This window comes from Schistocerca cancellata, chromosome 4, assembly GCF_023864275.1.
Source record: "Schistocerca cancellata isolate TAMUIC-IGC-003103 chromosome 4, iqSchCanc2.1, whole genome shotgun sequence".
NCBI lineage: Eukaryota > Metazoa > Arthropoda > Insecta > Orthoptera > Acrididae > Schistocerca > Schistocerca cancellata.
The window spans coordinates 733,060,748-733,086,910 of record NC_064629.1 but is presented as its reverse complement, the minus strand read 5'-3'; the positions used below and the strand labels follow the sequence as shown (position 1 = coordinate 733,086,910).

Sequence of the window (26,163 nt, the reverse complement as noted above, 5' to 3'; positions counted from 1 at the left end):
GGATTACTGGCCATCTCGCTCTATGCCACCTACCCCATATCTCACGATTCACTGACCACCGATGTTTATACCTTCTGAAAAGAGGTACTTCATACTTTTCCTTGTCTTAAAAGTATCATTAATGTTTGTAAGTGACTACAGAACATGGGCAGTCTCAAATTATGCATTGGGTCGGAATGTGAATCTTCAGTTGAAACAGATGGGACGATGTCGGAGGGGAAGGAGTATACTGACCGTGCCTGGTGCGGCCCCAGCCGGCGACGGTGGCGGTCTTGCCCACCAGCTTGACATTCTCTTGGGGCAGGCACACGGGGATTATGTGCTGCTTGAACACCACTGGCTTGTCCAGCTTCACCAGCGCCAGGTCGTTCCGGAAGTCAGACGAGCTATATTGCGGGTGCACCTGTCGTCAACACACAAGCATCCAAGACATTATCCCTATAAAATATCTTTCTTCTGCTAATTTTATTTAGTGCTAGTAAATAATTGTCACTCCCTGCATATAACTAAATCATCGACAAGCTTAACTAATGGTTAGAATTGGTATGTAATTTAGAAATTTTAACACTGTATTTAATGAGAGAATTAATGAAACTATAATGAATTTTATAACTGAAGACACAGGACACAAAATTAGTTACCAGCAAGCGACAGAACCCTTATTCGCTCAATACCGCTCAGTTCGGCGAGAAAGAGAGTCCGCAGGTTTCTCCTGAAATGTCATATCCAGCTGAAGTTACTTACTGATGATTGAATCTCGCATAGCTCCCAGATTGCGGGGATGTTGAAGGCTAGGTTTCATTTGCTGTGCTAGATAGTCCCAGACATGTTCCGTGGGTTTAATATAGGCTGATTTAGCGGACCAGACGAGTTGCGACAGTACTCGCCAAACCAGGAACGTTTGCATGTAACTCTCAGAAGATTTTTTTTTATTTGACTAAGGGTTTATCCACAGTATGTTCACCTTGAGGATGTAGAAGAAAGTGCAACATTTGTAGCCTGAATAAGTGAGCCCAAGTCACCTTCAAAACATTACGAAACCACCTCCACCATGAACTACAATCTTCATACCGATCCTCACAAGCGACTATTAATCAAATTGCGTGCATATGGAGTATCGCCTCAGTTGTGTGACTGGATTCGTGGTTTCCTCTCAGAGAGGTCACAGTTCGTAGTGGTAGACCGTAAATCATTGAGTAGAACAGAAGTGAGTTCCGGCGTTCCGCAAGGTAGTGTCATAGGCCCTCTGCTGTTCCTGATTTACATAAATGATCTAGGTGATAATCTGAGCAGCCCCCTTAGATTGTTTGCAGATGACAGTGTAATTTACCGTCTAGTAAAATCATCAGACGATCAATTCCAATTACAAAACGAGCACAACCAAACACGGTAGCTCCTTTCGAGCATTCTGCCACGTCCCCATGTCGATCCATTTTCCAGCGTTGATTCCATACAACCGACTTGCACATACACACCACTTCAGTGTCATGATTTCTATGTGACACAATCGCAGTTCTACAGGGTGGACAGAACATATCTGAAATTCTTGTAGGAATGTTGCAGGGCAGGTTGTACTGAGACATATTAACACTGAAGTTAATCAATCAGTTCGTCACAAGTTTCAGCTAAACAAACACAGCACTCGTTGGGGAACATCGCCCATGGCAGACCGCTTGGATGTGAGCGCGCGATGCCCCGATTGGCTTTTGCAATTCTAAATAACTCAGAAACGGCGCAACGTATCGAATTAAAATTTATGCCTCAGCACAGCCTGCCCTGCAACATTCCCACAAGCGTTTCAGGCGGTATCTGACCACTATCATCTACAGCGATCCAGAGTAACCAGCGTCTTGTCTTGACGGGAAAGTAATATGTAGGCCTTGTAGTTAAGGACACAACACCAACTGCTCTGTCTACCAATGGAATGTACACTCCTGGAAATTGAAATAAGAACACCGTGAATTCATTGTCCCAGGAAGGGGAAACTTTATTGACACATTCCTGGGGTCAGATACATCACATGATCACACTGACAGAACCACAGGCACATAGACACAGGCAACAGAGCATGCACAATGTCGGCACTAGTACAGTGTATATCCACCTTTCGCAGCAATGCAGGCTGCTATTCTCCCATGGAGACGATCGTAGAGATGCTGGATGTAGTCCTGTGGAACGGCTTGCCATGCCATTTCCACCTGGCGCCTCAGTTGGACCAGCGTTCGTGCTGGACGTGCAGACCGCGTGAGACGACGCTTCATCCAGTCCCAAACATGCTCAATGGGGGACAGATCCGGAGATATTGCTGGCCAGGTTAGTTGACTTACACCTTCTAGAGCACGTTGGGTGGCACGGGATTCATGCGGACGTGCATTGTCCTGTTGGAACAGCAAGTTCCCTTGCCGGTCTAGGAATGGTAGAACGATGGGTTCGATGACGGTTTGGATGTACCGTGCACTATTCAGTGTCCCCTCGACGATCACCAGTGGTGTACGGCCAGTGTAGGAGATCGCTCCCCACACCATGATGCCGGGTGTTGGCCCTGTGTGCCTCGGTCGTATGCAGTCCTGATTGTGGCGCTCACCTGCACGGCGCCAAACACGCATACGACCATCATTGGCACCAAGGCAGAAGCGACTCTCATCGCTGAACACGACACGTCTCCATTCGTCCCTCCATTCACGCCTGTCGCGACACCACTGGAAGTGGGCTGCACGATGTTGGGGCGTGAGCGGAAGACGGCCTAACGGTGTGCGGGACCGTAGCCCAGCTTCATGGAGACGGTTGCGAATGGTCCTCGCCGATACCCCAGGAGCAACAGTGTCCCTAATTTGCTGGGAAGTGGCGGTGCGGTCCCCTACGGCACTGCGTAGGATCCTACGGTCTTGGCGTGCATCCGTGCGTCGCTGCGGTCCGGTCCCAGGTCGACGGGCACGTGCACCTTCCGCCGACCACTGGCGACAACATCGATGTACTGTGAAGACCTCACGCCCCACGTGTTGAGCAATTCGGCGGTACGTCCACCCGGCCTCCCGCATGCCCACTATACGCCCTCGCTCAAAGTCCGTCAACTGCACATACGGTTCACGTCCACGCTGTCGCGGCATGCTACCAGTGTTAAAGACTGCGATGGAGCTCCGTATGCCACGGCAAACTGGCTGACACTGACGGCGGCGGTGCACAAATGCTGCGCACAAATGCCAACACCGCGGTTCCTGGTGTGTCCGCTGTACCGTGCGTGTGATCATTGCTTGTACAGCCCTCTCGCAGTGTCCGGAGCAAGTATTGTGGGTCTGACACACCGGTGTCAATGCGTTCTTTTTTCAATTTCCAGGAGTGTATTATACACTGCAACCTGTGATTTCGAGGAAGTATTTACGCTACCCTACTTTCCTGAAAGTTGACACAAATATTACACCATGCTATCGTATCTGCTCAATTAAATGTGTGAATCGCTATATTACATGTGAATCATTGCTGAGAAAATGCTTTGTTATCCTTTATTTTTGGACCGGTTACTACTTCAGATAACTATATAAACATAAATGTCTACACTGTCGAGGCATTATGAGTGATATACGTTTACCTTTAAACATCGCGTACTACGAGTCTGCTTGTCTACGGTCCATTAACTAAAACCGACTGAATGAGATATCCGTAGACGATTATAATACTAATTATTATCCCAATCTGAGAACGTATGCCACCACTGGCTCAATATTGCGCGTTAAAGAACGTATTAATGGCCAGACAGTATAATTTTAAACGAGCTTCCCATCTATGCAGAAGTTGTGGACTCAACATCAGAATTCACTACTATAACTATAAATAACATATTTTACATTTTTAGTATGTTTCAGAATTTAGAAAAGCCATCGAGGCCTCAGTATATTACAGGAATATACAGTATTACGAGTATCTTGAACGAGGAAAGAGAAATTGTAGCTATTGAGTGCATCGAATGCACCTAACTGCACGTAGGGATTCGCGTTACGGAGTTGAAAATTTATCCTCTGTTCCTGGCGACATTAAGCTAAAACGGCGAAGACCACCAACCTTGTTCATTGGATGGAAGTGGAAGTCACGATTTGCAGCGAAATTCCCAAGACCGACTTGATTAAGAGCCGTATGCAGGCCTAATTATTATGAGGTCTAGCCTCATGAGTACTCCGATAGTCTGGTGCATATTCCTTGACTTGCCCTGTCTGGTGGAGAACTATATGGACTGAGCGCGCACAAAAAACAGGGAACAGCTGTTCTGGTAGCTGTGTGTGCGCGTCAACATTTTTGTATCTTACATTAGACGATCTGCGCTGTCAGTTTCTGAGTATTGACTTGAAACCAGCTCTAGAAAGGAAAGTTTATACGACACATTATTCAAGGCAAAAGAGAAAACAGTTTCTTGAACGAGCGAGAGACAAAACTTAAATGTTATATTGACAAAATCGGAAGCGTTCAGGATAAGGTCCGGTTATTACAGCAGTAATGCCCAAACCACACTGAGAACCGAATTAGTATCAAACAGGACACAGTCAGTACTCGAATCTTCAGTCCGCAGTGGAATGTAAAGGTGTTGCACAAAATTATTGAAAACCGCGAGAAATGCTTGCTTGAATATAAATGCAGATGCTAGACATACCGACAGATTGCGTGTTGTATTTGATTTCGAACGGCACGTGTGCACTGTTCTCAATACGTTGCCCGTGTCAGTGGTGGTAACAACAATTCTCTGTGTAGAGGGTGGTTATTATCAAACTTTCACTACTAGAGAGGGGTCTCCATGAAAAACGAGTGATGGTCGGCTAATAAAATTCGTGGAAACATTTGCAAGGACGTGCAGAAGTGAAGTAACGAATAAACCACTGAAGGAAACGCATTTTAATTTCCACATGAGAGGGTAAGTATTGTTAATTGCGTATCATGTTTCCGTTCCAGGTTACAAACGTTGCTCAGTTTGACGACCATCTGCTTCCACGACAACCTGAATCACATTAGAGCTACCACTTCACAATAGTTTGCAGCACGTTTCGAACTGTCGACCATGGAATGTTCAATTTTCGAGACACAGCTCGTGCACTAGCTGCAGACAGCACGTTGCGTCCAGTATTCTCAGCCGTGGCAGCAGTAACTTCTCCAACAATTTGTGACGCAATTGGCCGTCGGCTTCCTCTAGGAGCAATTCCTAATCGCCAGTTAATTCGAACTTCCAAATCATATTCTCTGTGAGGAAAGTGGACCTCTCCGTAAGCATTTAATTCGTCAATACTTGCGAATAGCAGCGGAACTATTGCTGCTGTTTCGATAAAACAGCTGTACGACTAATGCCGTGCTCACCTTGTCCAGACCCACGTTGACGGCCTGCAACTAAATGCACAGTGGTACTTATATTTGGAAAGCACAATGGTACTTATATTTGGAAACTACGTCGGCGTACTAGTACCGGTGATTAATGGCGAGTCATGACACTAAGACTACTAACAACGCCAATAATGCAACTCACAGTCTGAACATCATTCCTATGATGTTGGGTACGCGTACGGTAAATAGTTTTCCGTCTACACTGGCTCAAGAAGCGAAAGTTTAATTATAACCACCCTGTAACTGTGAGTGCATTACGTCAGAGCTAAGTGAATTCGAACGTGGGCAAATTGTTGGTGCTCATATGATGGGTGCTTCAGTAACCGGGGTAGCCGTAGTGTTTGATGTTTCAAGAGGCACTATATAGAAGTTTTATACGGCATACATAGAAAGCGGAAGAACATCATCCGCTAAGTCACAACGGGGACGAAAGTGTGTGTTGAGTGGTCGTAGCAGACGGTCATTCAAGAGGATCCTGACGTAAAATGAGAGGTCAGCTGCAAACTCAATGTAACACTCACGAACTGGGATATGTGGATCATAAAACAAACGTACGAAACTGCATACACACCTTCCTTCACCTTAGGTTTAAAGCTATTAGGTTTCCTTGTCTTCGCAGATATCATTTGGGAGCGGCATCAGTGAATATAAAAGGACTGAATTTTTATTTTCGCAGTTTGATATACTTTGCAGGTTATTTTCCTATTATCTGTTTTCTTTCCTGCACTCGTATATGCTCTTCACCTATATATTTCCTAAGAAAAATTGCATGTAATGAAAACTTAGTTTCTTCTGAGCACAGATTATTCACAGTCTGATTCCCCTATAAAACAGTTTCTCGGCAAACTATTTCACAAGGGGAGGCCACGACGTTTGGAACGCGGATTTACTGCAAACTTCGTACACTCGTAGTTTTCCATGAGGACAACAAAATGTGTAAGCAGTAGCGCGTACTTCTCAAATGTTTCTGAGAAAATCACAAGATAATTTCGGTCGTCATATATATATATATATATATATATATATATATATATATATATATATATATATATATGTGTGTGTGTGAGTGGCCATTTTAACCATGAAGCGGCTGCAGCGGAGTGGTGCTGGCACGGTAGCTCAGGATGTTCGGTCAAAGCCTTAGTTACCCTTTCTAATAAAAATCTGAGAGAACGGATGAACGAACAAACAGAACGGGTGTCATCGGACGTCAGCCCTCAACAAATTCGACGAACAATATAGAAGAAAATGTTTTCTTTAAAAAAAAAAAAAAGTGGTTGGCGTTCAAGCCGCTGGATCTCTGGATCGAGTTCCGTTCGTCAGTTTTTTTTTTATTTTCAATACAGTCATTTTCTTTACTATTTATATGACAATTGATATAATGGGAAAAATACGTGTAATCGGATGAACTTTTATTAAATTTACAATGTTATTTGGCAGTCTACTAATTTTTATTTTCACAAGTAATATAATATTTATAACTATCGACTAGTAAACGACTAAACGCATAAAGTGATACTGAAAATGTATGTTTGTCCGTTTCTTCAAAACTGTTCCTATTTAATCGAAAGAGAGCGAGAAATTGCTTCTCGGAAGACGCTATTAAAATACACTCGGTACTGCATAACCAATTACTAGACTGCCAAATAACATTGAAAATTTTATAAAAATTCATCTGATTACACGTATTTTCCCCATTATATCAATTGTAATATAAATAATAAAGAAAATGACTGTGTTGAAGCCCGCATCTCGCGGTCGTGCGGTAGCGTTCTCGCTTCCCACGCCCGGGTTCGATTCCCGGCGAGGTCAGGGATTTTCTCTGCCTCGTGATGGCTGGGTGTTGTGTGCTCTCCTTAGATTAGTTAGGTTTAAGTAGTTCTAAGTTCTAGGGGACTTATGACCACAGCAGTTGAGTCCCATAGTGCTCAGAACCATTTGAACCATTTTTTGACTGTGTTGAAAATAAAAAAAAACTGACGAACGGAACTCGATGCAGCGATCCAGTGACTTGAACGCCAAACACTTTTTTTTTTATTGTTCTATATTGTTCGTCGAATTTGTTCAGGGCAGACGTCCGATGACACCCCTTCAGTTTGTTCGATGATCCGTTCGCTCAGTTTTTTTTATTATAAAGGGTAGCTAACGCTCTGACCGAACACGCTGAGCCACAGTGCCGGCACCACTCGGCTGTAGCCACTTCATGCTTAAAATGGCCACGCAGACATATATATTCGGCGACCGAAATTGTCTTGCGATTTTCTGTATAACTCTTGAGAAGTACGCGCTACTGCTTCCACATTTTGTTGTCCTCGTGGAGTAGTACGAGTGTACGAAGTTTGCAGTAAATCCGCGTTCCAAACGTCGTGGCCTCCCCTTGTCAGTCCTCGCGCGGTTCAGAAATGAGAAGTCAGCCCAGTTCGTTAATTCAGTGAAATTTGGAAATTTGTGGTAAGATCTTATTGGACTAGACTGCCGAGGTCAGCGGTCCCTAAGCGTATACACTACTGAATCTAGCTGAAACTAACTAAGGACACCACACACACCCATGCCCGAGGGAGGACTCGAACCTCGGTCGGGAGGAGCCGCGAGAACCGTGAGACGACGCCTTAGACAGCGAGGCTTATTTCAGTGATCACTTAGACATGACAGCACTATCATGCTTCGTGCAGCGACGACCCAGATGGCATGTGTGATAGAGAATGCGGGTGTAACTTACCTCCTTCCTCTCGACGCCGTATTCCTCGTGATGCAGCCTCTCGGACTGGTCCCGAACGTCCCATTCGCCCAGACGCACTCTCAGGTTGCTGTTAGTTGTCCTGTCGATATCCAAACATTATTCACGCACAGCATTTAATTTATTTCAACAATTTATATTTTTCACTTAAAATTTAGGTTTATTATATCGTGCGTTATGTATAGTATCCCAGTCATTTCTGGCATTGAATTACTAGAAATGCTATCAGGATATGACAAGGAAAAGAACAGTAATAACTACCCTTCTCTGTCAGAACAGTAAAAAATTAATAATATAAAATACGTTGTGGAATTAGATCACTTAGTAAATGCACTGGTGGGTACGGCGAAATCTATTACCAAATCCTATCTTCAACTGCGTACAGATGAGACAGCACGACAATGAAGATAAATAAAAGAACAAAGGAACTTCTCCATGGATTCACCATAACTTTAGTTAAGATATTGCAGTGCCAGTGTTATTCCGAATTACAATACAAAGTTCCTTCGGACATGCGTGCACGACAGAAGCAACATTGCTTCGTAATTCGGAATATTACTGGCACTGCAATATCGTATTTACCCGCTGACACCGGGGAAGCGACTTTTAAGCAAAATGTCTCCCCTGGACTGGAATATACATACTGAATGTACAAGTACAGCTTGTAGACACATGGTTGACAACATATGGAAGTTTGGGTCGTACCGCTAGTCGTACTCGGATAGCCAAATGATAAGGCCACCCCTCGAGATAAGCGGGAAATCCGGGTTCGAGTCCCGATCCGGCACAAATTTTCATTGTAATCATCCATTATGCATCTGATGGTTGTCCATATTCGCAACTGTGAAAACATTTCAGGTATACCGTTAGTTAGATGCTTTATGTCTGTCCTGGTTCCACGAAACATACTGAGTAGGAGAAAACGTGAATATTCGAATCTCTTCAGTTACCAGCATTCTGTTGCATCATTCAGGAGCCAACTGTTTGCTGGTTCTCAAACACGTTTTAACGTTACCTTGTTAACAGTATGAAAATAGCGGGATGGTCGGCTGGTCATTTAGATGAATCATTTCCAGAGCTATCGCCAGTCACAGAAAAAAACCATTTTCGCGAATAAAGAAGTGTGTTGTAGGAGGTATGATTTTCTGTCCTACAGCGATATTTTTGAAAACTTTGTGTTATGACAACTGTTCACAGTAAAGAAATTCATTAATAACCTTTTTCGTAACAATATTTCTCTTTTTCCTATAAGAAATAGTATCATCGCTATAATACTAGTATAAATACGTCAAGGGGGTGTATAATCGAGTACACACGTATTCCACATGCTGTTAGAGCATATGAAATTTCTTGAGACTGTCACAGTGAAAGATAAGTGCAACTTAAGAATCCCCTTGAATAAGAAAGCAGCAAAGTTGACAGGCAGGCCACTAAAGTGGTGTAAACTCGAGAGGCGGTAAAAGAGAATAAAGGAATTTTCTATTGATTAACTCCTTCTCCATAAATAGTATATCCACAGGTAGTATTAATTATAACGTGCTGAAGTACAAACATAATTGATTTTAACAATGTAGTATTACAATGTATCGTTCTTTTAAATCATTATATTCTGCTGTATTTAAACAAAGCTACATCTTTGAATACTTTCCACGTCCTAGAGACTCGTCTCCGTGGGAGCCAAGGAACCTTATTTACGTAACGAAAAAATACAAGAATGTTGACGAACAAACGGTTGTACTTCTGCTTTCACTAATTAGGAAATTATCTTTCAGTATCGATTTATGAATTCCTTTAAAAGTTGTATGATTTACTCTGTTCCGGTATATTTATGCCTACTCTTGCCTCAACTTAAGTAACGGCGCTGTAGAAAGTTTAATAATAAGGCAGGTGAAATCCAACACATCAGAAACGTTTTATATCACGGAATGTGGTATTTTTTCTATCTAATAATATGTTCTGTACTCTGGTACTACACACATACACGATCTAACAGCCTGAAACCATCTTTCAGCCTAATTAGGCATTTTTCACGTAATTTACTTTTGGCCTTTCGGGGAACGATATACTGACGAGGTGAGACAGCTATAAATATTTTATACATTGTATACTGTTGGGCTAGTCTAGCAGCATAAGAAACAAAAGCTATATCTTCCGGATGTCCCCTATTACGGTCATTATGCTAATGTCTCATGTTACACACACACACACACACACTTACAGAGGGTGGACTCGAGCTTCACTGACAAAATTTAAGAGGTTGTCCAGCGACATTTTCTCATTGCTTTGGTTATACCATGGTCTCTAGTGCCTCGTTAGAGAGTAATACAATTACTATGTATTATTCTGTTTGTTATAATGTTACCACTGTTGCTGTGAAAAACCTTCAAAACACTGAAAAAGTCTGTAATATGTGGACATCCCAACTCGGAATACTGGTTTCTTATAAAAGCCTATCCACAGTTACAGAAGTACTGTAATACGGTTGCCGTCGCTGGGTGAACAGACCAGCGTAGAATCTTTCTGCTGCTCTTCCACTGCATTCAGTAAATCCACAGACGAGGTAGACGTCGACCAACTCCTCATTAGCAGAGCTATCCATACTGCTGTGAATCATTATTAACTTTCAACTAACATTTCCGATAAACACATCAGAGGAAAAAACTGAGCAGCGCTAAGTTCAAGCTTTAGAGCGAAGAGCAAAGTGCAATACAGGTTCAGTGACAAATTGGGGTAAGAAATCAAACGAAATGGAATTACTCTGCAGCGATCTAGTGAAGACCACGGGTCTCTTATACCAAAATACTCAGAAAACATCTGTGAGCAACCTCCTAAATGTTGTCGGTGGAGATAGGTTTCACTATGTGCATTGATTTCCCGCTGTGTCTCCGCGGTTATTAGGAGCTGCAGTGACCGTGAGACTCACGTAGCGACGCAGTGCGCGGCGGTGACGACCCAGCGACTGTTCAGCAGTGCTCCTCCGCAAGATAACTTCTTCGACAGGAATCCAGTCTTAATCAGCGCAACCTGAAACAATAACAATATTTCTGGTGTATGTGGATACAAGAACACAACTTAGTAACCCACGAAAATAGTGGAGCAATATGGAAACACTCAACAATGTTTGACATATTCATCGAGGAAGTCCTACACACTGCCAGAAAACAGCCTAGGACTGGGTGATGAACGACGAAAAGATCAGTTTGTAATTATTAGGGGCAGTCAAATGAAATCGGGACAAATGGGAAAAAGTAAGTAAACCGTTTATTATTTCAAAAGTAACCGCCATAATTGTTGATACATTTGTCTTACTGCGAGACAAGAGGGTCATTGCCTTCATTGGCACATGTTGCCAAGATTGTTTCGATTATGCTGCAGAAGTTTCGCATGGAAGCCCTTACACATCGTCACTATAGTTCCGATACTCCCCATGTAATTTCCATGTTTTTGGAGCCGTGAACAAAGACATTTTTGGCCTTCTGTTTGCTTCTGACGTAGAGGTATATGCTTGGATTCAATAGTGGTTGCGTAGCCAACTGCAAACATTTTTCCATGAAGACGTTGATCGTCTTGACTAAAATGGGATAAATGTATTAATAGTTACAGCGATTACTTTTAAAATAATAAACAGTTTATTTACTTTTTTTCATCTGACTTGTTTTAATATGAATGTCCCTTATACTGTTTATAAGTCAAGTAGAATGCTCTTACTCGCTAGTTGTCTGCAGTGGACCTTGGAGATAGGGTTGTCATACGTCGCGGATTTCGCAAACAATCCGCGATTTTATGTTCGAAGACGGGTGTCCTGGACGAAGAGGAAAATTTCCGCGAAAAAAGTGACTAGTAAGTAAAAAAAAATTCTACGCAACTTTTGCCACTGGCCACCGATCAAGTGTTTCATAACTCCTGCAAACTTGACGATAGCCGTTGAAACCTGTGCTGATAATCAGTGTCACTTCAGAATCGCTCGGCTATTTTCAGAACAGACTGTGGAAGCAGTGCAATAATCGATTCTTTGCGATTGTTTCAGTTTTCCGCTGTTGGTTTACAACATCTCTGCTGTCAGTATCTGATATTATTTGGTCATGTAAAGTTAACATTCAGCTGTGCGAAGTGTACTTCTGGTGTTGTTATTGCACAGAATTTGAAATTTAAAACTCGAAACGAAAAGTACATTTTCGAGAAGAATATATTGATGCGTTTCCAAGTATTAAACTTGGAAGAAACGAACATGAGGCTATTTGCAAAGTGTGTGGGTAAGTACAATGCATTGTAGGTACGCAACAGTAAACAATGCCTATCATCTTTATAATCACCGAATTTTGTCCTTTATTTTCGTCCTTGGGTTATGGCAACCCTACTTGGAGACAAAACCTGCGTGATTGTTATGATTAAGACGTTTACTAATAACCTCACTTTTTAACACACTGAATTCATAATACATTGTTTAGGAAGCTGCACTCTTCATAGTTTCGTAAGCCATCGTACGTGGCTTTCTTTTAAATTCATGGCAAAAGCTTACAGAACTCCTTATGACGAGAAAGAGGTCACTCACGCACACCACGACTAGTGCTCTCATCACATGTTTCACCCTGTTAATTACTTTGATTTCAATAGTGACTTCGTCAATAGGATTAACTAACTTATCATGTAGTTACACCTACTTTACTTTGTATACAGGTTTAAGCTACAGTCTTCAGACTCCTTCGTAGGTCATAGATTTAAAGAGAACAAAAGTCTCCCATCATATTTCATTTTTTATTTGTATCTAGTAAAGAAATTTAGAAACACATAATCTGTGGCTGTACCAAAATACTGATATTTAAGACCTTACAAACATAAATAATGTATAAGGGGCAGTCAAATGAAAACCGAACATCCACCACAATGGGACCATGAAATGGTTCCACTTAAAAGTAATCACAACACGCTTTAAAACATTTATTCCGTTGGGAGACGAGAGGATCAATTCCTGGCGGTTGGCAGCCGACTGATCCACAACAGCATCCACTCTTGCACTTCCTAATCCGACAGCAACCGACTCCCACACATATCTTTCTTCAGGTCGGCAACGGTGTGAAAACCACACGGTGAAATATCCTGGCTGTGTTTTCCAATCAAATTGCCGAAGCATAGCCTTCGTCCGACTGACGGTGTGGAGGCGATATCGTGCAAAAGGATGCTTTCCCTGCTCGTCGAGTAATCAATGCGCAGTGTTATGAAGACAATTTGCAGAAACTGCGGCACGCCATAAATTCAGAACACCTAGGGATTCTGTCGGACGCAACCATCCTGTTGTACGATAACGCCCGCCCCCACAGTGCCCATCGGACGAAGGCCACACTTCAGCCATTTAGTTGGAAACACTGCAACATGCTCCACACAGCACCGGATCTTTCACGGTGTGATTTTCACATCCATGGGGACCTGAAGAAAGGCATGTGTAGGCACAAGTTTCGGTCGTACGAGGAAGTGGAAGAGTGGGAGCGGTTGTGGACCCGTCAGTGACCTACCTTGTTCAACGAAACAGGAATTGATTGTCTCGTCTCCCAGTGGGTTAAATATGTAAGCGCGTGTGGTCATTACTTTTGAATTGGACCATTGCATGGTACCATTGTGGCGGGGGTTCGTTTTTCACTTGACTGCCCCACTTGTTACTTTAGTGATTCTTAAAAAAGAAAAAAAATGTATATACATTTAAGAAATTTACTTAAAAGCGGTCCATGAATTTTTAATATAAGTAATTGTAGAGTCTATATATATTTTGTACTTTACTACATACTGTGTAACGTAAGTGCATAATTAAATATCGCTTGGAATATAGTTGCGAGGAGCGACAGTAGGTTATATTACAGGGCTATTACAAATGATTGAAGCGATTTCATAAATTCACTGTAGCTCCATTCATTGACATATGGTCACGACACACTACAGATACGTAGAAAAACTCATAAAGTTTTGTTCGGCTGAAGCCGCACTTCAGGTTTCTGCCGTCAGAGCGCTCGAGAGCGCAGTGAGACAAAATGGTGACAGGAGCCGAGAAAGCGTATGTCGTGCTTGAAATGCACTCACATCAGTCAGTCATAACAGTGCAACGACACTTCAGGACGAAGTTCAACAAAGATCCACCAACTGCTAACTCCATTCGGCGATGGTATGCGCAGTTTAAAGATTCTGGATGCCTCTGTAAGGGGAAATCAACGGGTCGGCCTGCAGTGAGCGAAGAAACGGTTGAACGCGTGCGGGCAAGTTTCACGCGTAGCCCGCGGAAAATTGGCTCATGGCACAACTGGAGACCGACAGCGCCGACTTCATCTTTCAACAGGATGGTGCTCCACCGCACTTCCATCATGATGTTCGGCATTTCTTAAACAGGAGATTGGAAAACCGATGGATCGGTCGTGGTGGAGATCATGATCAGCAATTCATGTCATGTCCTCCACGCTCTCCCGACTTAACCCCATGCGATTTCTTTCTGTGGGGTTACGTGAAAGATTCAGTGTTTAAACCTCCTCTACCAGGAAACGTGCCAGAACTGCGAGCTCGCATCAACGATGCTTTCGAACTCATTGATGCGGACATGCTGCGCCGAGTGCGGGAGGAACTTGATTATCGGCTTGATGTCTGCCGAATCATTAAAGGGGCACATATCGAACATTTGTGAATGCCTAAAAAAACTTTTTGAGTTTTTGTATGTGTGTGAAAAGCATTTTGAAAATATCTCAAATAATAAAGTTATTGTAGAGCTGTGAAATCGCTTCAATCATTTGTAATAACCCTGTACATTGGTGAGGAACGGACTCTCAGTCTTATATGGGGTTCATGTTCTAAGAACCCGTAGCAGATTATTCTTGATACCTTCCGAATCTGATGAACTAAATGTCGAATTCGTGCTAATACCCATAAAAAAATGTAACTCGTTGTGCAACATAAGTCCTGCTATTTTACCTACAAGTCCATTCAGTAGTTAATCTTGTAATGTTTGCTTTACTTCTTAAAGATATTCATGTGTCAAATGGTTCTAGATATAGCTGAAGTTTCTTATTCACGTGTACTTTTATAATTTTACTCTTGAGGGTTATTGTAGCATGTATGTCTTTAGAGTCAATATGGTTCAACAATTCAAGCTGTGATGTAATTTCAGTGCAAACTCCACATTAAAGAGACATTTCTAAGTATCATCGATGGACTGAACAGAATTCGGACCCAACTACTCGGAATACGAGTGTACTGGTTAAGACACTACACCACTAATACACCACGTACAGGTTGTTTTTCTTCCTTTTCTTCTTATTATCGTAGATCGTAGAAGACACAAGAACTTTCCGATGTACTTGTAAAATTGCGAAGTCAATTAAATGCTGAAAGTATGAAGGCTTTAAGCACATACAAATTCAGTTCAAGACGATAGAGAATTATTCAGACATTCAGCTCACCATCCTCAAAATACACTTACATGTTTTGGATGGATAATATCTTCATTGTTTATATTCCAGTCAGTGTTATCAGATCATCACGGTTAAGAAATTCTTTAATTTCCATTACCAGTTAGATTCACTGAACATCCTCAGGTGCCGGATTTCAACATCATTAGTATATTTTGACATGTTTTGTAATGAGCAAGATTCAGAAAACCTATGCTGTCTTTCTGACTGACGTTGTATAATTATTTTTTGGACCCCTAGCTATTTTCTGTATCACTCGCGACAGTTTGAACTGTGACACAAAGCTCGTTTATTTTAGTGGTAAATATCTTTGTTAAGACTTACGGAGTTCAAAAATTTTGACAAGGTGAAATGGAACTGAAACGTGTATAAATTAACAACAGCAATTCCAGTGTAAAAATTGGTACTTATGTGTATTTATTACTCGTAACGGAAAGGCTAAAGTTGCTCTCCTACGATTATTGTCAGATATATTCAGACTCCAGTCACAATAATCTTACTTTAATCAACAAATTTTTTATATGGCCTTTGTTAATACCCCGATGATACATTTTTTGTCCTGTCTCCACATGTGACTACTGGAGACGATTTCTGCTAAGTCACTAATATCTTGAACTGCTTGCATTACTACAACAGTAGTTACATTAGATACAGAAAGCTATTTTTCAGCCTCTGTTTTACCGGACAGCCTCTGAAAATCACTTTTTTTAAAAGGTCTATCATATACTGAACAACGGAGGCAAAGTGAGGTGTACATTAAAATTTTTACATAGAGCAATGTTTGTGGTAGGAAACTTTGAGTATTATTCTGATCATGGTTTCAAGGAAATTAGAGCAGTATAGCACTGAAAATATCCATTATCACAAATGTGCAAGAATTATTAATTCAAAGGCAACACACCTGCCAGGGATGGCTTCCAAAGTTCGTGTTGTGTCCACCGACAATCCTGTTGCTCCGTGTGTACAGCTCTCCACAACCTGTAAAATACAGTTTTTTCTGTTCTTGAATCGATTCATTTGGACAATCTGAAGGCGTTATTCAACGCAGAAAAGTGACGGAGCATGCTGTGCCGTCTTTTGCTTTAGTTACAGCCAATGTAGCTAAAAACAGCAGGATGTGCAGATATGAAAGAAAATCTTGATGCCATGCACATACAACATCTAATGACGGAATGAACCAGAAGCAGAGGTAAAATACAGTGTACAACACCAACGTGCAAATAATATAAGATATGCAGAGCTATTCCAAGCACCAAATTTGGATTGTACCGCAGAATTTTTCTGAGTACAATCATAGACGCTTTCATCTCATTTATAACCCATATCCTTATGATAAAGAGCACATTATGCTCTAGTTTCCACGAATCTCCTTCATGCGCTCTTCGCGTAATATATAATTATTATTACTCCTTGCACCAAACTTCTAAACCAGTCGCTTATATGCAGCAAACGAATATTCCAGTTCTTGTGTTCGTTATCTAAGACGTCCTAGTTAATTTTTATTCTTTTGTATTGCAGATAAAAACCTGCTTTTAAACTGCTTATTTAGAACATGTAATGCTTTAAAAAAATTTATATGACGAATTTTTCTATTCGTTTTGTCATTCCTCTTGTTTGATCCACTAGTAAATAATTTTCCTTGTTACGAAATTTTGATAAAAAAATTTGAAATTAGGAACTGTCATAAGATGCTAGCTGTTACTTCTTTTCCTTTCAACTTTCAATTAGATAATGCCGCGACGGGTAGCCGTGCGGTCTCTTGCGCCTTGTCATGGTTCGCGCGGTTGCCCTCGTCGGAGGTTCGACTCCTCCCTCAGGCATGTGTGTGTTTTTCTTACGTAAGTTAATTTAGGTTAGATTAAGTAGTGTGTAAGCCTATGGGCCGATGACCTCAGCAGTTTGGTCCCCTAGTCCTTACCACAAATTTCCAAAATTTCAATTAGATAATTATTCAATTTTAAGAAATATGCAGTGGGTTTTTCGTACATATTTTATCTCCATTATTAAATCGTATCAAAACTACACTTAAACATGTTTTACTAGCAAAAGTGTTTAAGAGAATGAATATTTGATTCATTTTTCCGATGCTATGTGGAATGAAACATAATTTTTAGCTTTCGTATCCAGAATGAGAGAGGGAGGGGAGATGGAGCGAAGAATTTGAGAGCTCTGTAAAGCATTTACGAAGATTTCATTTAGAAAATGCCTTCCTTGCCTGCTACGCACGCAATAATTCAGGAAGAAACATGCAATCTATTGATAGAAGTATTTTGTCTCTTTATATGTGTACGAACGTCTGAAATGATAAATTTCTTACTCTCCAAGTCAATTCCGCTTAACAGATAACTACTCAGATTTTTCATACCTATAGGAAATCTCAGCATATTAACGTAACTAGGAAATACGATGCGTCCATGACTTATTTTTGACAACTGCACAGCTATTGGGCTAAAATTCATGTACGTTAAATTATGATGATAACTGGAAAGAGAGTAAAGAAGATTAAGGGTTTAATGTTCGTCGACTACGATTTGTTAGGTGTGTAGCCGAAAATCGGATAGGGAACGATGGCGTAGGTCTTTAGTCATTTTCATTTAGGGAAAACAGGGAAAATCTTAATTCCGAATGTTGAAAGGATCTTTGAAACCCACTCTTCCCAAATATGAGTCCGCTGCGTTAACAACTGGGCCACCTCATCCGGTAAGTGAAATTAAAATTCGACTTTTCAAACTCGACGATTCTGGTATGGATACACCAACTAAAGCTGCGGATGACGACAAATGCCAAATATATAGACAGCTGCATAATCAACTAATGTTACTGGCTCTGGTATTCGATATCAAATTCTTCCTGTTCTCTTCCATTTATGCCCCGCAAAGCGAAGTAATACAAGACTCGTCTCAGGAGTAGTGGAATTCACTACGCGTCTGACTACCCTGATGTTCGTTTTCCATAGGCTTTCTAAATCAGTTCGGCGAAGGCAAGGATAATTATGTCAACTTACCCTTGTCCAGTACGAGCTTGGTTTTTTTTTCTAATGACTTAAACGTCAATAGGACCCTTCAATGATGAGGAAGCAATCAAATTATAACTGTGTGGAGTACGTATTTGCCACGCGGGGTAGCCGTGTGGTCTCTGGCGCCTTGTTATGGTCCGCGTGCCGCGTGGCTCGCCCAGTCGAAGGTTCGAGTCATCCCTTGGGCATGGGTGTGTGTGTTGTCTTTATCGCAAGTTAGCTTACGTTAGATTAAGTAGTATGTAAGCTTAGGGATCGATGACCTCAGCAGTTTCGTCCCATAAGATCTTACCACAAATTTCCAAGTTTAGGCGTTTACTGCAACACTCCCCCCCCCCCCCCTCCCTCATTACATCTATAATTTGATGCTTACATTCCTAGTTTCCAGACTTCAAGGATTCGATGAAAGCTGATTCAGTCAAACGATTAGGAAGAAATGCAGCATTGGATCTATACTCGGGGGAGTAATCTATATCACGATATCCTGATTTACGTTCTCCGTAGTGTTCCTAAATCACCTCATAGGATTATAGATGATTTCTTCAATAAGGCCTAGGCCGATTCCTTTAGAAAACCATGAGCACCTGGCTAATGTTCCGTCGTTAATGGGAATGATGTCAAGAAACTTAAATAAAATGTTTCCAGGTATGTGACAGCGTCATCACGTTGTTTATAAAACTGTTGCAAGTGGCCACTATCAGCGTCATTTATTTGTTGCACTAAATAAATCTCCCTGATGAATACCACTTCAAGAGTGTCTTGAACGTTTGTTCAGTAAATAAATTACTCTCATGTATGTTATTTCAACAGTATCTGAAACGTTGGTCAGTAAATAAACCACTTCGGTGAAGATCATTTCAACAGTGTCTGAAGTGTGGTCAGTAACTAAATGACTCTGATGAAGGCGACGCCAATAGTAACTGAAACGTTGGTCAGTAAATAATTCACCCTGACGAATGTCACTTCAACAGTATCTCAGACGTTGGACAGTAACAAATCATCATGATGAAAGTCACGTCAACAGTATCTGGTACTTTATAAAAGACATCATATTTACGCCAGTGACTGTAACACTTTTTTTATTTCACGATTGAAATTTCGGCCTTAGGCCATTATCAAGTGAAGCTGAAAAATACAGAATGTTTTTAAATTATTTGACAAAATCGTTATCTATCTTGATACTCTGCCGATTATACAGGATAAAAATGCAAATGAGTAAGCATGTTACTTACATGCTATGGCTATTAAGCCATGTCAACCTAAAATGAGCTGACACATTTATATGTCGCTGTCATTACTATTAAATACATTGGTGACGCTGTTACATAGTGCGAGCACGCACATCCATATGGCATACAACAACATAGTCTGTGGACACTCATGTTCGTTGGCCCATCACGAAAATGCTCATGCACTAAACTGCAGCAGCAGATTACTGTTTACAGGCTACTGGTAGCCGTTTTGGCGCGTAAAGGGATTACAGATATTGTTTTTCTCCGTGTGGATACACAACGATTTTGTGAAATATATTTAAAAACATTCTGTATTTTTCAGCTTCACTTGATAATGGCCTAAGGCCGAAATTGCAATCGTGAAATAAAGAAAGTGTTACAGTTACTGGCGTAAATATGATGTCTTTTATGAAGTTCTACATGACTGTGAATCCCAGGTATAAAAAGTTAAGTATCTGGAACGTTGGTCAATAAATAAATCACTCTGACGAATGCCTCTTCAACAGTGCCTGAAGCGTTGGTCATTAAATAAATCACCCTGCATGAAGGCCACTTTGACAGTATCTGAAACGTTGGGTAGTAAATACCGGGTGATCAAAAAGTCAGTATAAATTTGAAAACTTAATAAATCTCGGAATAATGTACATAGGGAGGTACAAATTGACACACATGCTTGGAATGACATGGGGTTTTATTAGAACCAAAAAAATACAAAAGTTCAAAAAATGTCCGACAGATGGCGCTTCATCTGATCAGAATAGCAATAATTAGCATAACAAAGTAAGACAAAGCAAAGATCATGTTCTTTACAGGAAATGTTCAATATGTCCACCATCATTCCTCAACAATAGCTGTAGTCGAGGAATAACGTTGTGAACAGCACTGTAAAGCATGTCCGGAGTTATGGTGAGGCATTGGCATCGGATGTTGTCTTTCAGCATCCCTAGAGATGTCGGTCAATCACGATACCCTTGCGACTTCAGGTACCCCAAAGCCAATGATCGCACGGACTGAGGTCTGGGGACCTGGGAGGCCAAGCATGACGAAAGTGTCGGCTGAGCACACGATCATCACCAAACGACGCGCGCAAGAGATCTTTCACGCGTCTAGCAATATGGGGTGGAGCGCCATCCTGCATAAACATCGTACGTTCCAGCAGGTGCTTATGAGCCAGGCTGGGGATGATGCGATTCTGTAACATATCGGCGTACCTGTCACCCGTCACGGTAGCAGTTACAAAACCAGAATCACGCATTTCCTCGAAGAAAAAAGGCCCGATAACGGTAGATGTGGTAAATCCAACCCATACCGTGACTTTCTCGTCGTGCGATGGAGTTTCCACGAAAGTTCTAGGATTTTCGGTAGCTCAAATTCTGCAGTTGTGGGCGCTGACAGACCCTCGGAGCGTGTAATGAGCTTCGTCGGTCCACAACACGTTACTCAACCAATCGTCATCTTCCGCCATCTTTTGAAACGCCCACACCGCAAATGCCCTCCGCTTCACTAAATCGCCAGGTAACAGTTCACAACGCCGATGGATTTTGTACGTATAGCGTCGGAGAGTACGCCTCAGTGCCAACCAAACAGTAGTGTATGGAATGCCGGTGCAACGTGCAACTGCACGAGCGCTGACTTTCCCGTGCGTAGACGAACCCGCTATAGTCTCCATTTCTTCCTGAGCTGTCTCAGCAGCATTACGCCACTACGGGGTCTATCGTCTAAACAACCCGTGGCTTCGAACTTCGAAATCATTCTCGCCACAGCTCTATTTGTCAACGGACCTTTACCCGTTCGAATCCCCTTCCTATGGCGATAGGATCGTAACGCTGAACTAGAACATTCCCCATTCTGATAATACAGCTTCACTAAAAGCGCCTTTTCAGGTAACGTCAACATGCTGCGACTGCTGTCGCATCTGATTCTCTCTCATTACAACTCCTTTTATACACGATTGTCATGCGCAGCCACTGACGTTTTTCTGTCCAGCGCCATCTGTCGGACATTTTGTGAACTTAGTTTTTTTTTTGTTCTAATAAAACCCCATGTCATTCCAAGCATGTATCTCAGTTTTTACCTCTCTATCTACATTATTCCGTGGTTTATTAAGTTTTCAAATTTATACTGACTCTTTGATCACCCTGTAAATCTCCCTGATGAATGTCACCTGCAGCATTAGCCGAAACGTATGCTTTATAAACAATGTGACGATGTAGTTACATACTTGGAAACATGACAAAGGGTATCAGAAACATATGCTGGGACAATACGCTGAACTACACATGCGTAATAGATCAGAAGTGAATATGGAAACGTATTTTGTTGGTCACCCCCAAAGTGGAAACCTAATAGTGTGAACTTAGGAAGGAGTGACATGAGAGCAGATAAGGAGTACGCCGTGCAATGAGAAGCCATCGACTGTATTTGCCTACAGCATGCGAGAAGCGATAGTTTGAAACAGACTTTCTACGCCTGGTGTGCTTCTACTGTGAAATTACGAACTACGTGTGGGAAAGAGTGCAGCTACAGAAGAGACGGAGTGAAGAGCAGGGGCGGTGCGTACCGCGAGAGTCGGGGTCCGGCGGCGGTCTGTGGCTGAGGCTGTGCTGGTCTGGAGCGGGCCGCACCACGATCTCGGGCCGAGGCGTCACCAGGGCCTCGATTATGCCTATCCCCTGACCCGGCTTGTGAGCGTAACCCGGCGGGTTCTCGTAGCTGTAACTGTAGTGCGGCCGCGTGTACGGGGGGAAACTTCCGTAAGGCGGCTTCCCGGCGTCGTGATAGGACACGTGATGGTCCAGCGGGCCGTGGTCGGACGTCTCGTACGGGGGCCTGCCGGGCTCTGGCGGCCTGTAGTACGAGGTGCCCGGCCTGGCGGTAGTGCTTTGGTAGCCGTGCCCGTGAGGCTTGCTCGCAGACCAGTAGTCGATGTGGTTGTTAGTCGGGTAAGTGTAGTAGACGTGCGGCCGCCGTTTTGGCGGCGAGGCGTGGAATCCGCCGGTGTGGAAGTTGGAGCTCGTATCCTGGTCGTCGACGAGCGAGTGAGCGTGGCTCGGTCGGTGCTGACTCAGGAACTCCACAGCTGCGTGTACGAGCCAGTTTCATTGCGACAGAAAACGGAGAAGTACAAGAGAGTAATGGCTGCAAGGGGCAGAATTTCTGCAGCGAGTGATAAAACCGTCCAAATCACCCAGAACGCCAGAGATATTATTCAGGACCTGTTTGCTTGAAAGAAACTGCACTGTATCACCTTACGTTTACACTTGTTGTGAAGAATACAACTCTCTACTCGGCGATTCTCAGTTACGACCGTAGTGGTCGTAAGTATGGCAAAAAATGAGACCAATAATTTTAGTTATCTCAATTTTGCCCCAGTACTGTGCAGTTATACCGTGTAATTTTGCTAAAGGGGAACAAACTGCAGGAAATGATGCCTGACAGGATCAGGCGCACACAGGATCATATGGACATGAGGCCAGAAATTTGTTCTAAGGAAGGTATGCCCATTCACAGTCACTCCTACATCACTACCAGAAAGGTGGTCCGCCAGCATGAGTAAGCCAGACGGCCATTGTGAACATTACCAACGATAATTGCCACTATCCGGATCACTTGCAAGGCGTGAAAATCTTACTACCATCACATTAGCCTCTGTTGCAACGGTTTCGTTGCTGATTCGTCGCACAGGCCACCACGGTGCTGTAATTTATGTCATTCATCCTATTCACAGAAGAGGCGGAGGTTCGAGTCCTCCCTCGGGCAAGGGTGTGTGTGTTTTTCCTTAGGATAATTTATGTAGGTTAAGTAGTGTGTAAGCTTAGAGACTGATGACCTTAGCAGTTAAGTCCCATAAGATTTCACACACATTTGAAAATTTTTGAACAGAAGAGGCTATCTCTAAGAGGGATGGTAAGTCAACTACACAACACTCGCTTGAGGAGACTGGTTTCGACGGAAGAACGAGGTTCCGTGTCAGAGTTGGTTCCTCACGACGGAACCACGAGTCTGGACAGTCGCTACCTGACACAGAAACGAATGAGACGCCCCCCAAGAGTTTCCATATGGTACTGCTGCCAGAAGATTACTTACGTCACAGCGCAGCGCCGCTCACCCCACAAAAAAAATGGCTCTGAGCACTATGGGACTCAACTGCTGAGGTCATTAGTCCCCTAGAACTTAGAACCAGTTAAACCTAACTAACCTAAGGACATCACAAACATCCATGCCCGAGGCAGGATTCGAACCTGCGACCGTAGCGGTCTTGCGGTTCCAGACTGCAGCGCCTTTAACCGCACGGCCACTTCGGCCGGCCTCACCCCACACTCTACCCCTCCCCGAGGGCGACAGCACCGTCTTAATCAGACCCAGCAGCGCAAGTTGCAGCAGAAGGCAGAACTGTACATCGCAGTTTAGAGTCAATTTTACGCGGGATGTTCGGAAAGTGAGGAACGATTGGTCACAAAATGGAAACCACTCTGAAAATCTAAACTTTTTCATTTTGCAAAAACTAGCTACACCTTCCAGCTACTTCTCTACATAGTTTTTGCTCCAGACTTAGACATCTGTTGTAGCGTTGTATGAATTTCACAATACCCTCATCATAGAAGGCAGCGTCCTGTGCTCGCCGACAATTTTTAAGCTGGACTGCAGCTCTTTGTCTGTGGCAAAATGTTGTGTTCATAGCCAGCAGTTTAAGTGAGCAGAGATGAAAATCTGATTGAGACAAGTGCGGGCTGTATGGTGGGTGATCAAACACTTCCCACCGAAAACGCTGCAGGGGCGTCCTCATTGCCACCGCAATGTGTGGCCGAGAACTCGCATGAGAAAGGAAGCGCATGACAGTTACGTTACGTGGGGTTGCATGAAATCAGGCGAAATCTCTCGGCCACCACTCACACTCGGCGGGAGACGTATCTCCAAAAGACTAGTACCGCCCTCTGGTCTCTAGTAGCTTGCAACTGATGCACCGGTCCCACTTTACTGAGGTCCCCGCACCCTCACACTGACAATACGACTGGGAATTGCTTTGCGATTGCATACTACAGGCTCCCTGCCGACATATCTCCAAGAGACTAATACTGAGCTCATGTCTCTAGTACGTTGTAACTGATGCACCGCTGTCTCTTTACTGCAGTCAATGCACCCTCAAACTGACGATGCTTAGCAGAAATTGCTTCACGATTGCATACTACAGGCTTTCTAGCTATATTTACGAGATCACTGTGCCCCCAAAACTGAGAAGAGATACATCGCGGTATTTACGGGCATACTAGAGACACTGCCCAAGACGTCTGTGCAAGGTTTCATCGTATTCTTACTGTGATTTTCAGTTCGCTATTATCGTTCGTTACTTTTCGCATAGCCCTTGTACATTGAGATGCATCATTCTGTATTGTATCAAGTGATAAGTTATAGTGTGTAGTGACAGGAAAAAAAAACATGGACATTCCTGTGAACATAAATTGATTCCAAATTAAGTTTTTCAGATTGTTCAAGTTTTTATAAAGTGATTTAATATTTTGTGTGTGTTGTAGTGTCTGCTCGACCTCCGCCAGAACTAAATATACGCTTGTCAGGATCCACTACAGTACCGACGGGAATGTCTCAAATGTCTTTTTGTCCAGCACTGCAGAGATGCCCCGTGGTATGGTGGCAGCAAACCATCAGCACTGGTTGAGCTTCAGCGTGTGGGTGGGAATTATTGGCGAACGCCTCAGGCAATTAGTCATCCTTCCACAGCATCTCATAGACAACGCGTATCTACACTTCCTGTGGGCGACCCCGCCTCCCCTGCTGGAAGACATGCCTTCGGTGGTATGAAGGGTAATGTGGCTACGTCATGATGGTGCTCCAACACGCTGCCTCCTTGTGTGTGGAGCTAAAACACTATACAGACAGAACATTCCCACTTGCTAGGTGTGTTCTCATGAGAACTTTCAAAAGCTGAAACATATCCTGGCAAACATCTTTTATGTCCACCTTCAAGTGGATGTACCTCGCTTGGAACGCGTTTCTAGACATTTGTTCTTACGATATCTGTTGCCCCTTATCCTGTCATGGATCGTTTCCTGCAGTTTGTTCCCATTTAGTTAAACCACTTTGTATGAGATCTTCATCTCTTAAGTGATGAAAATGACTGGTTTCTTAGATATTCTTAACGAATTTCCAAGACTCATTGTTATCGGAGCAGGTTACTTTGTCCGCCCAGGTGAATTGTCAATTGCCAATTTTCTATAGCGCATGGGATATATACACACTTTTGATAGCTGATTTATATTTCGCTTGGATATGACCGTAGAGATCCACTATTGGAACACTAGCTAATGTGAGTCGTTAATTACTGAAATACCAAAAACACGCCCAGAGGTGCGTCATGTTCAA

General features: G+C 42.8%; 1 protein-coding gene across 1 annotated transcript in view; it reads right to left on the bottom strand.

Annotated features, from left to right (window-relative positions):
• The window catches only part of LOC126184523 (serine proteinase stubble-like), a 366,220-nt gene that overhangs the window by 38,869 nt on the left and 301,188 nt on the right, over positions 1 to 26,163 (bottom strand). Inside the window, exons 5-8 of the mRNA XM_049926923.1 lie at positions 16,439 to 16,515; positions 11,019 to 11,119; positions 8,078 to 8,177; positions 235 to 403 (exon numbers count right to left, since the gene is read on the bottom strand). Of these exons, the coding sequence (XP_049782880.1) occupies positions 235 to 403; positions 8,078 to 8,177; positions 11,019 to 11,119; positions 16,439 to 16,515 (447 nt within the window). The remainder of the gene's footprint in view (positions 1 to 234; positions 404 to 8,077; positions 8,178 to 11,018; positions 11,120 to 16,438; positions 16,516 to 26,163) is intronic.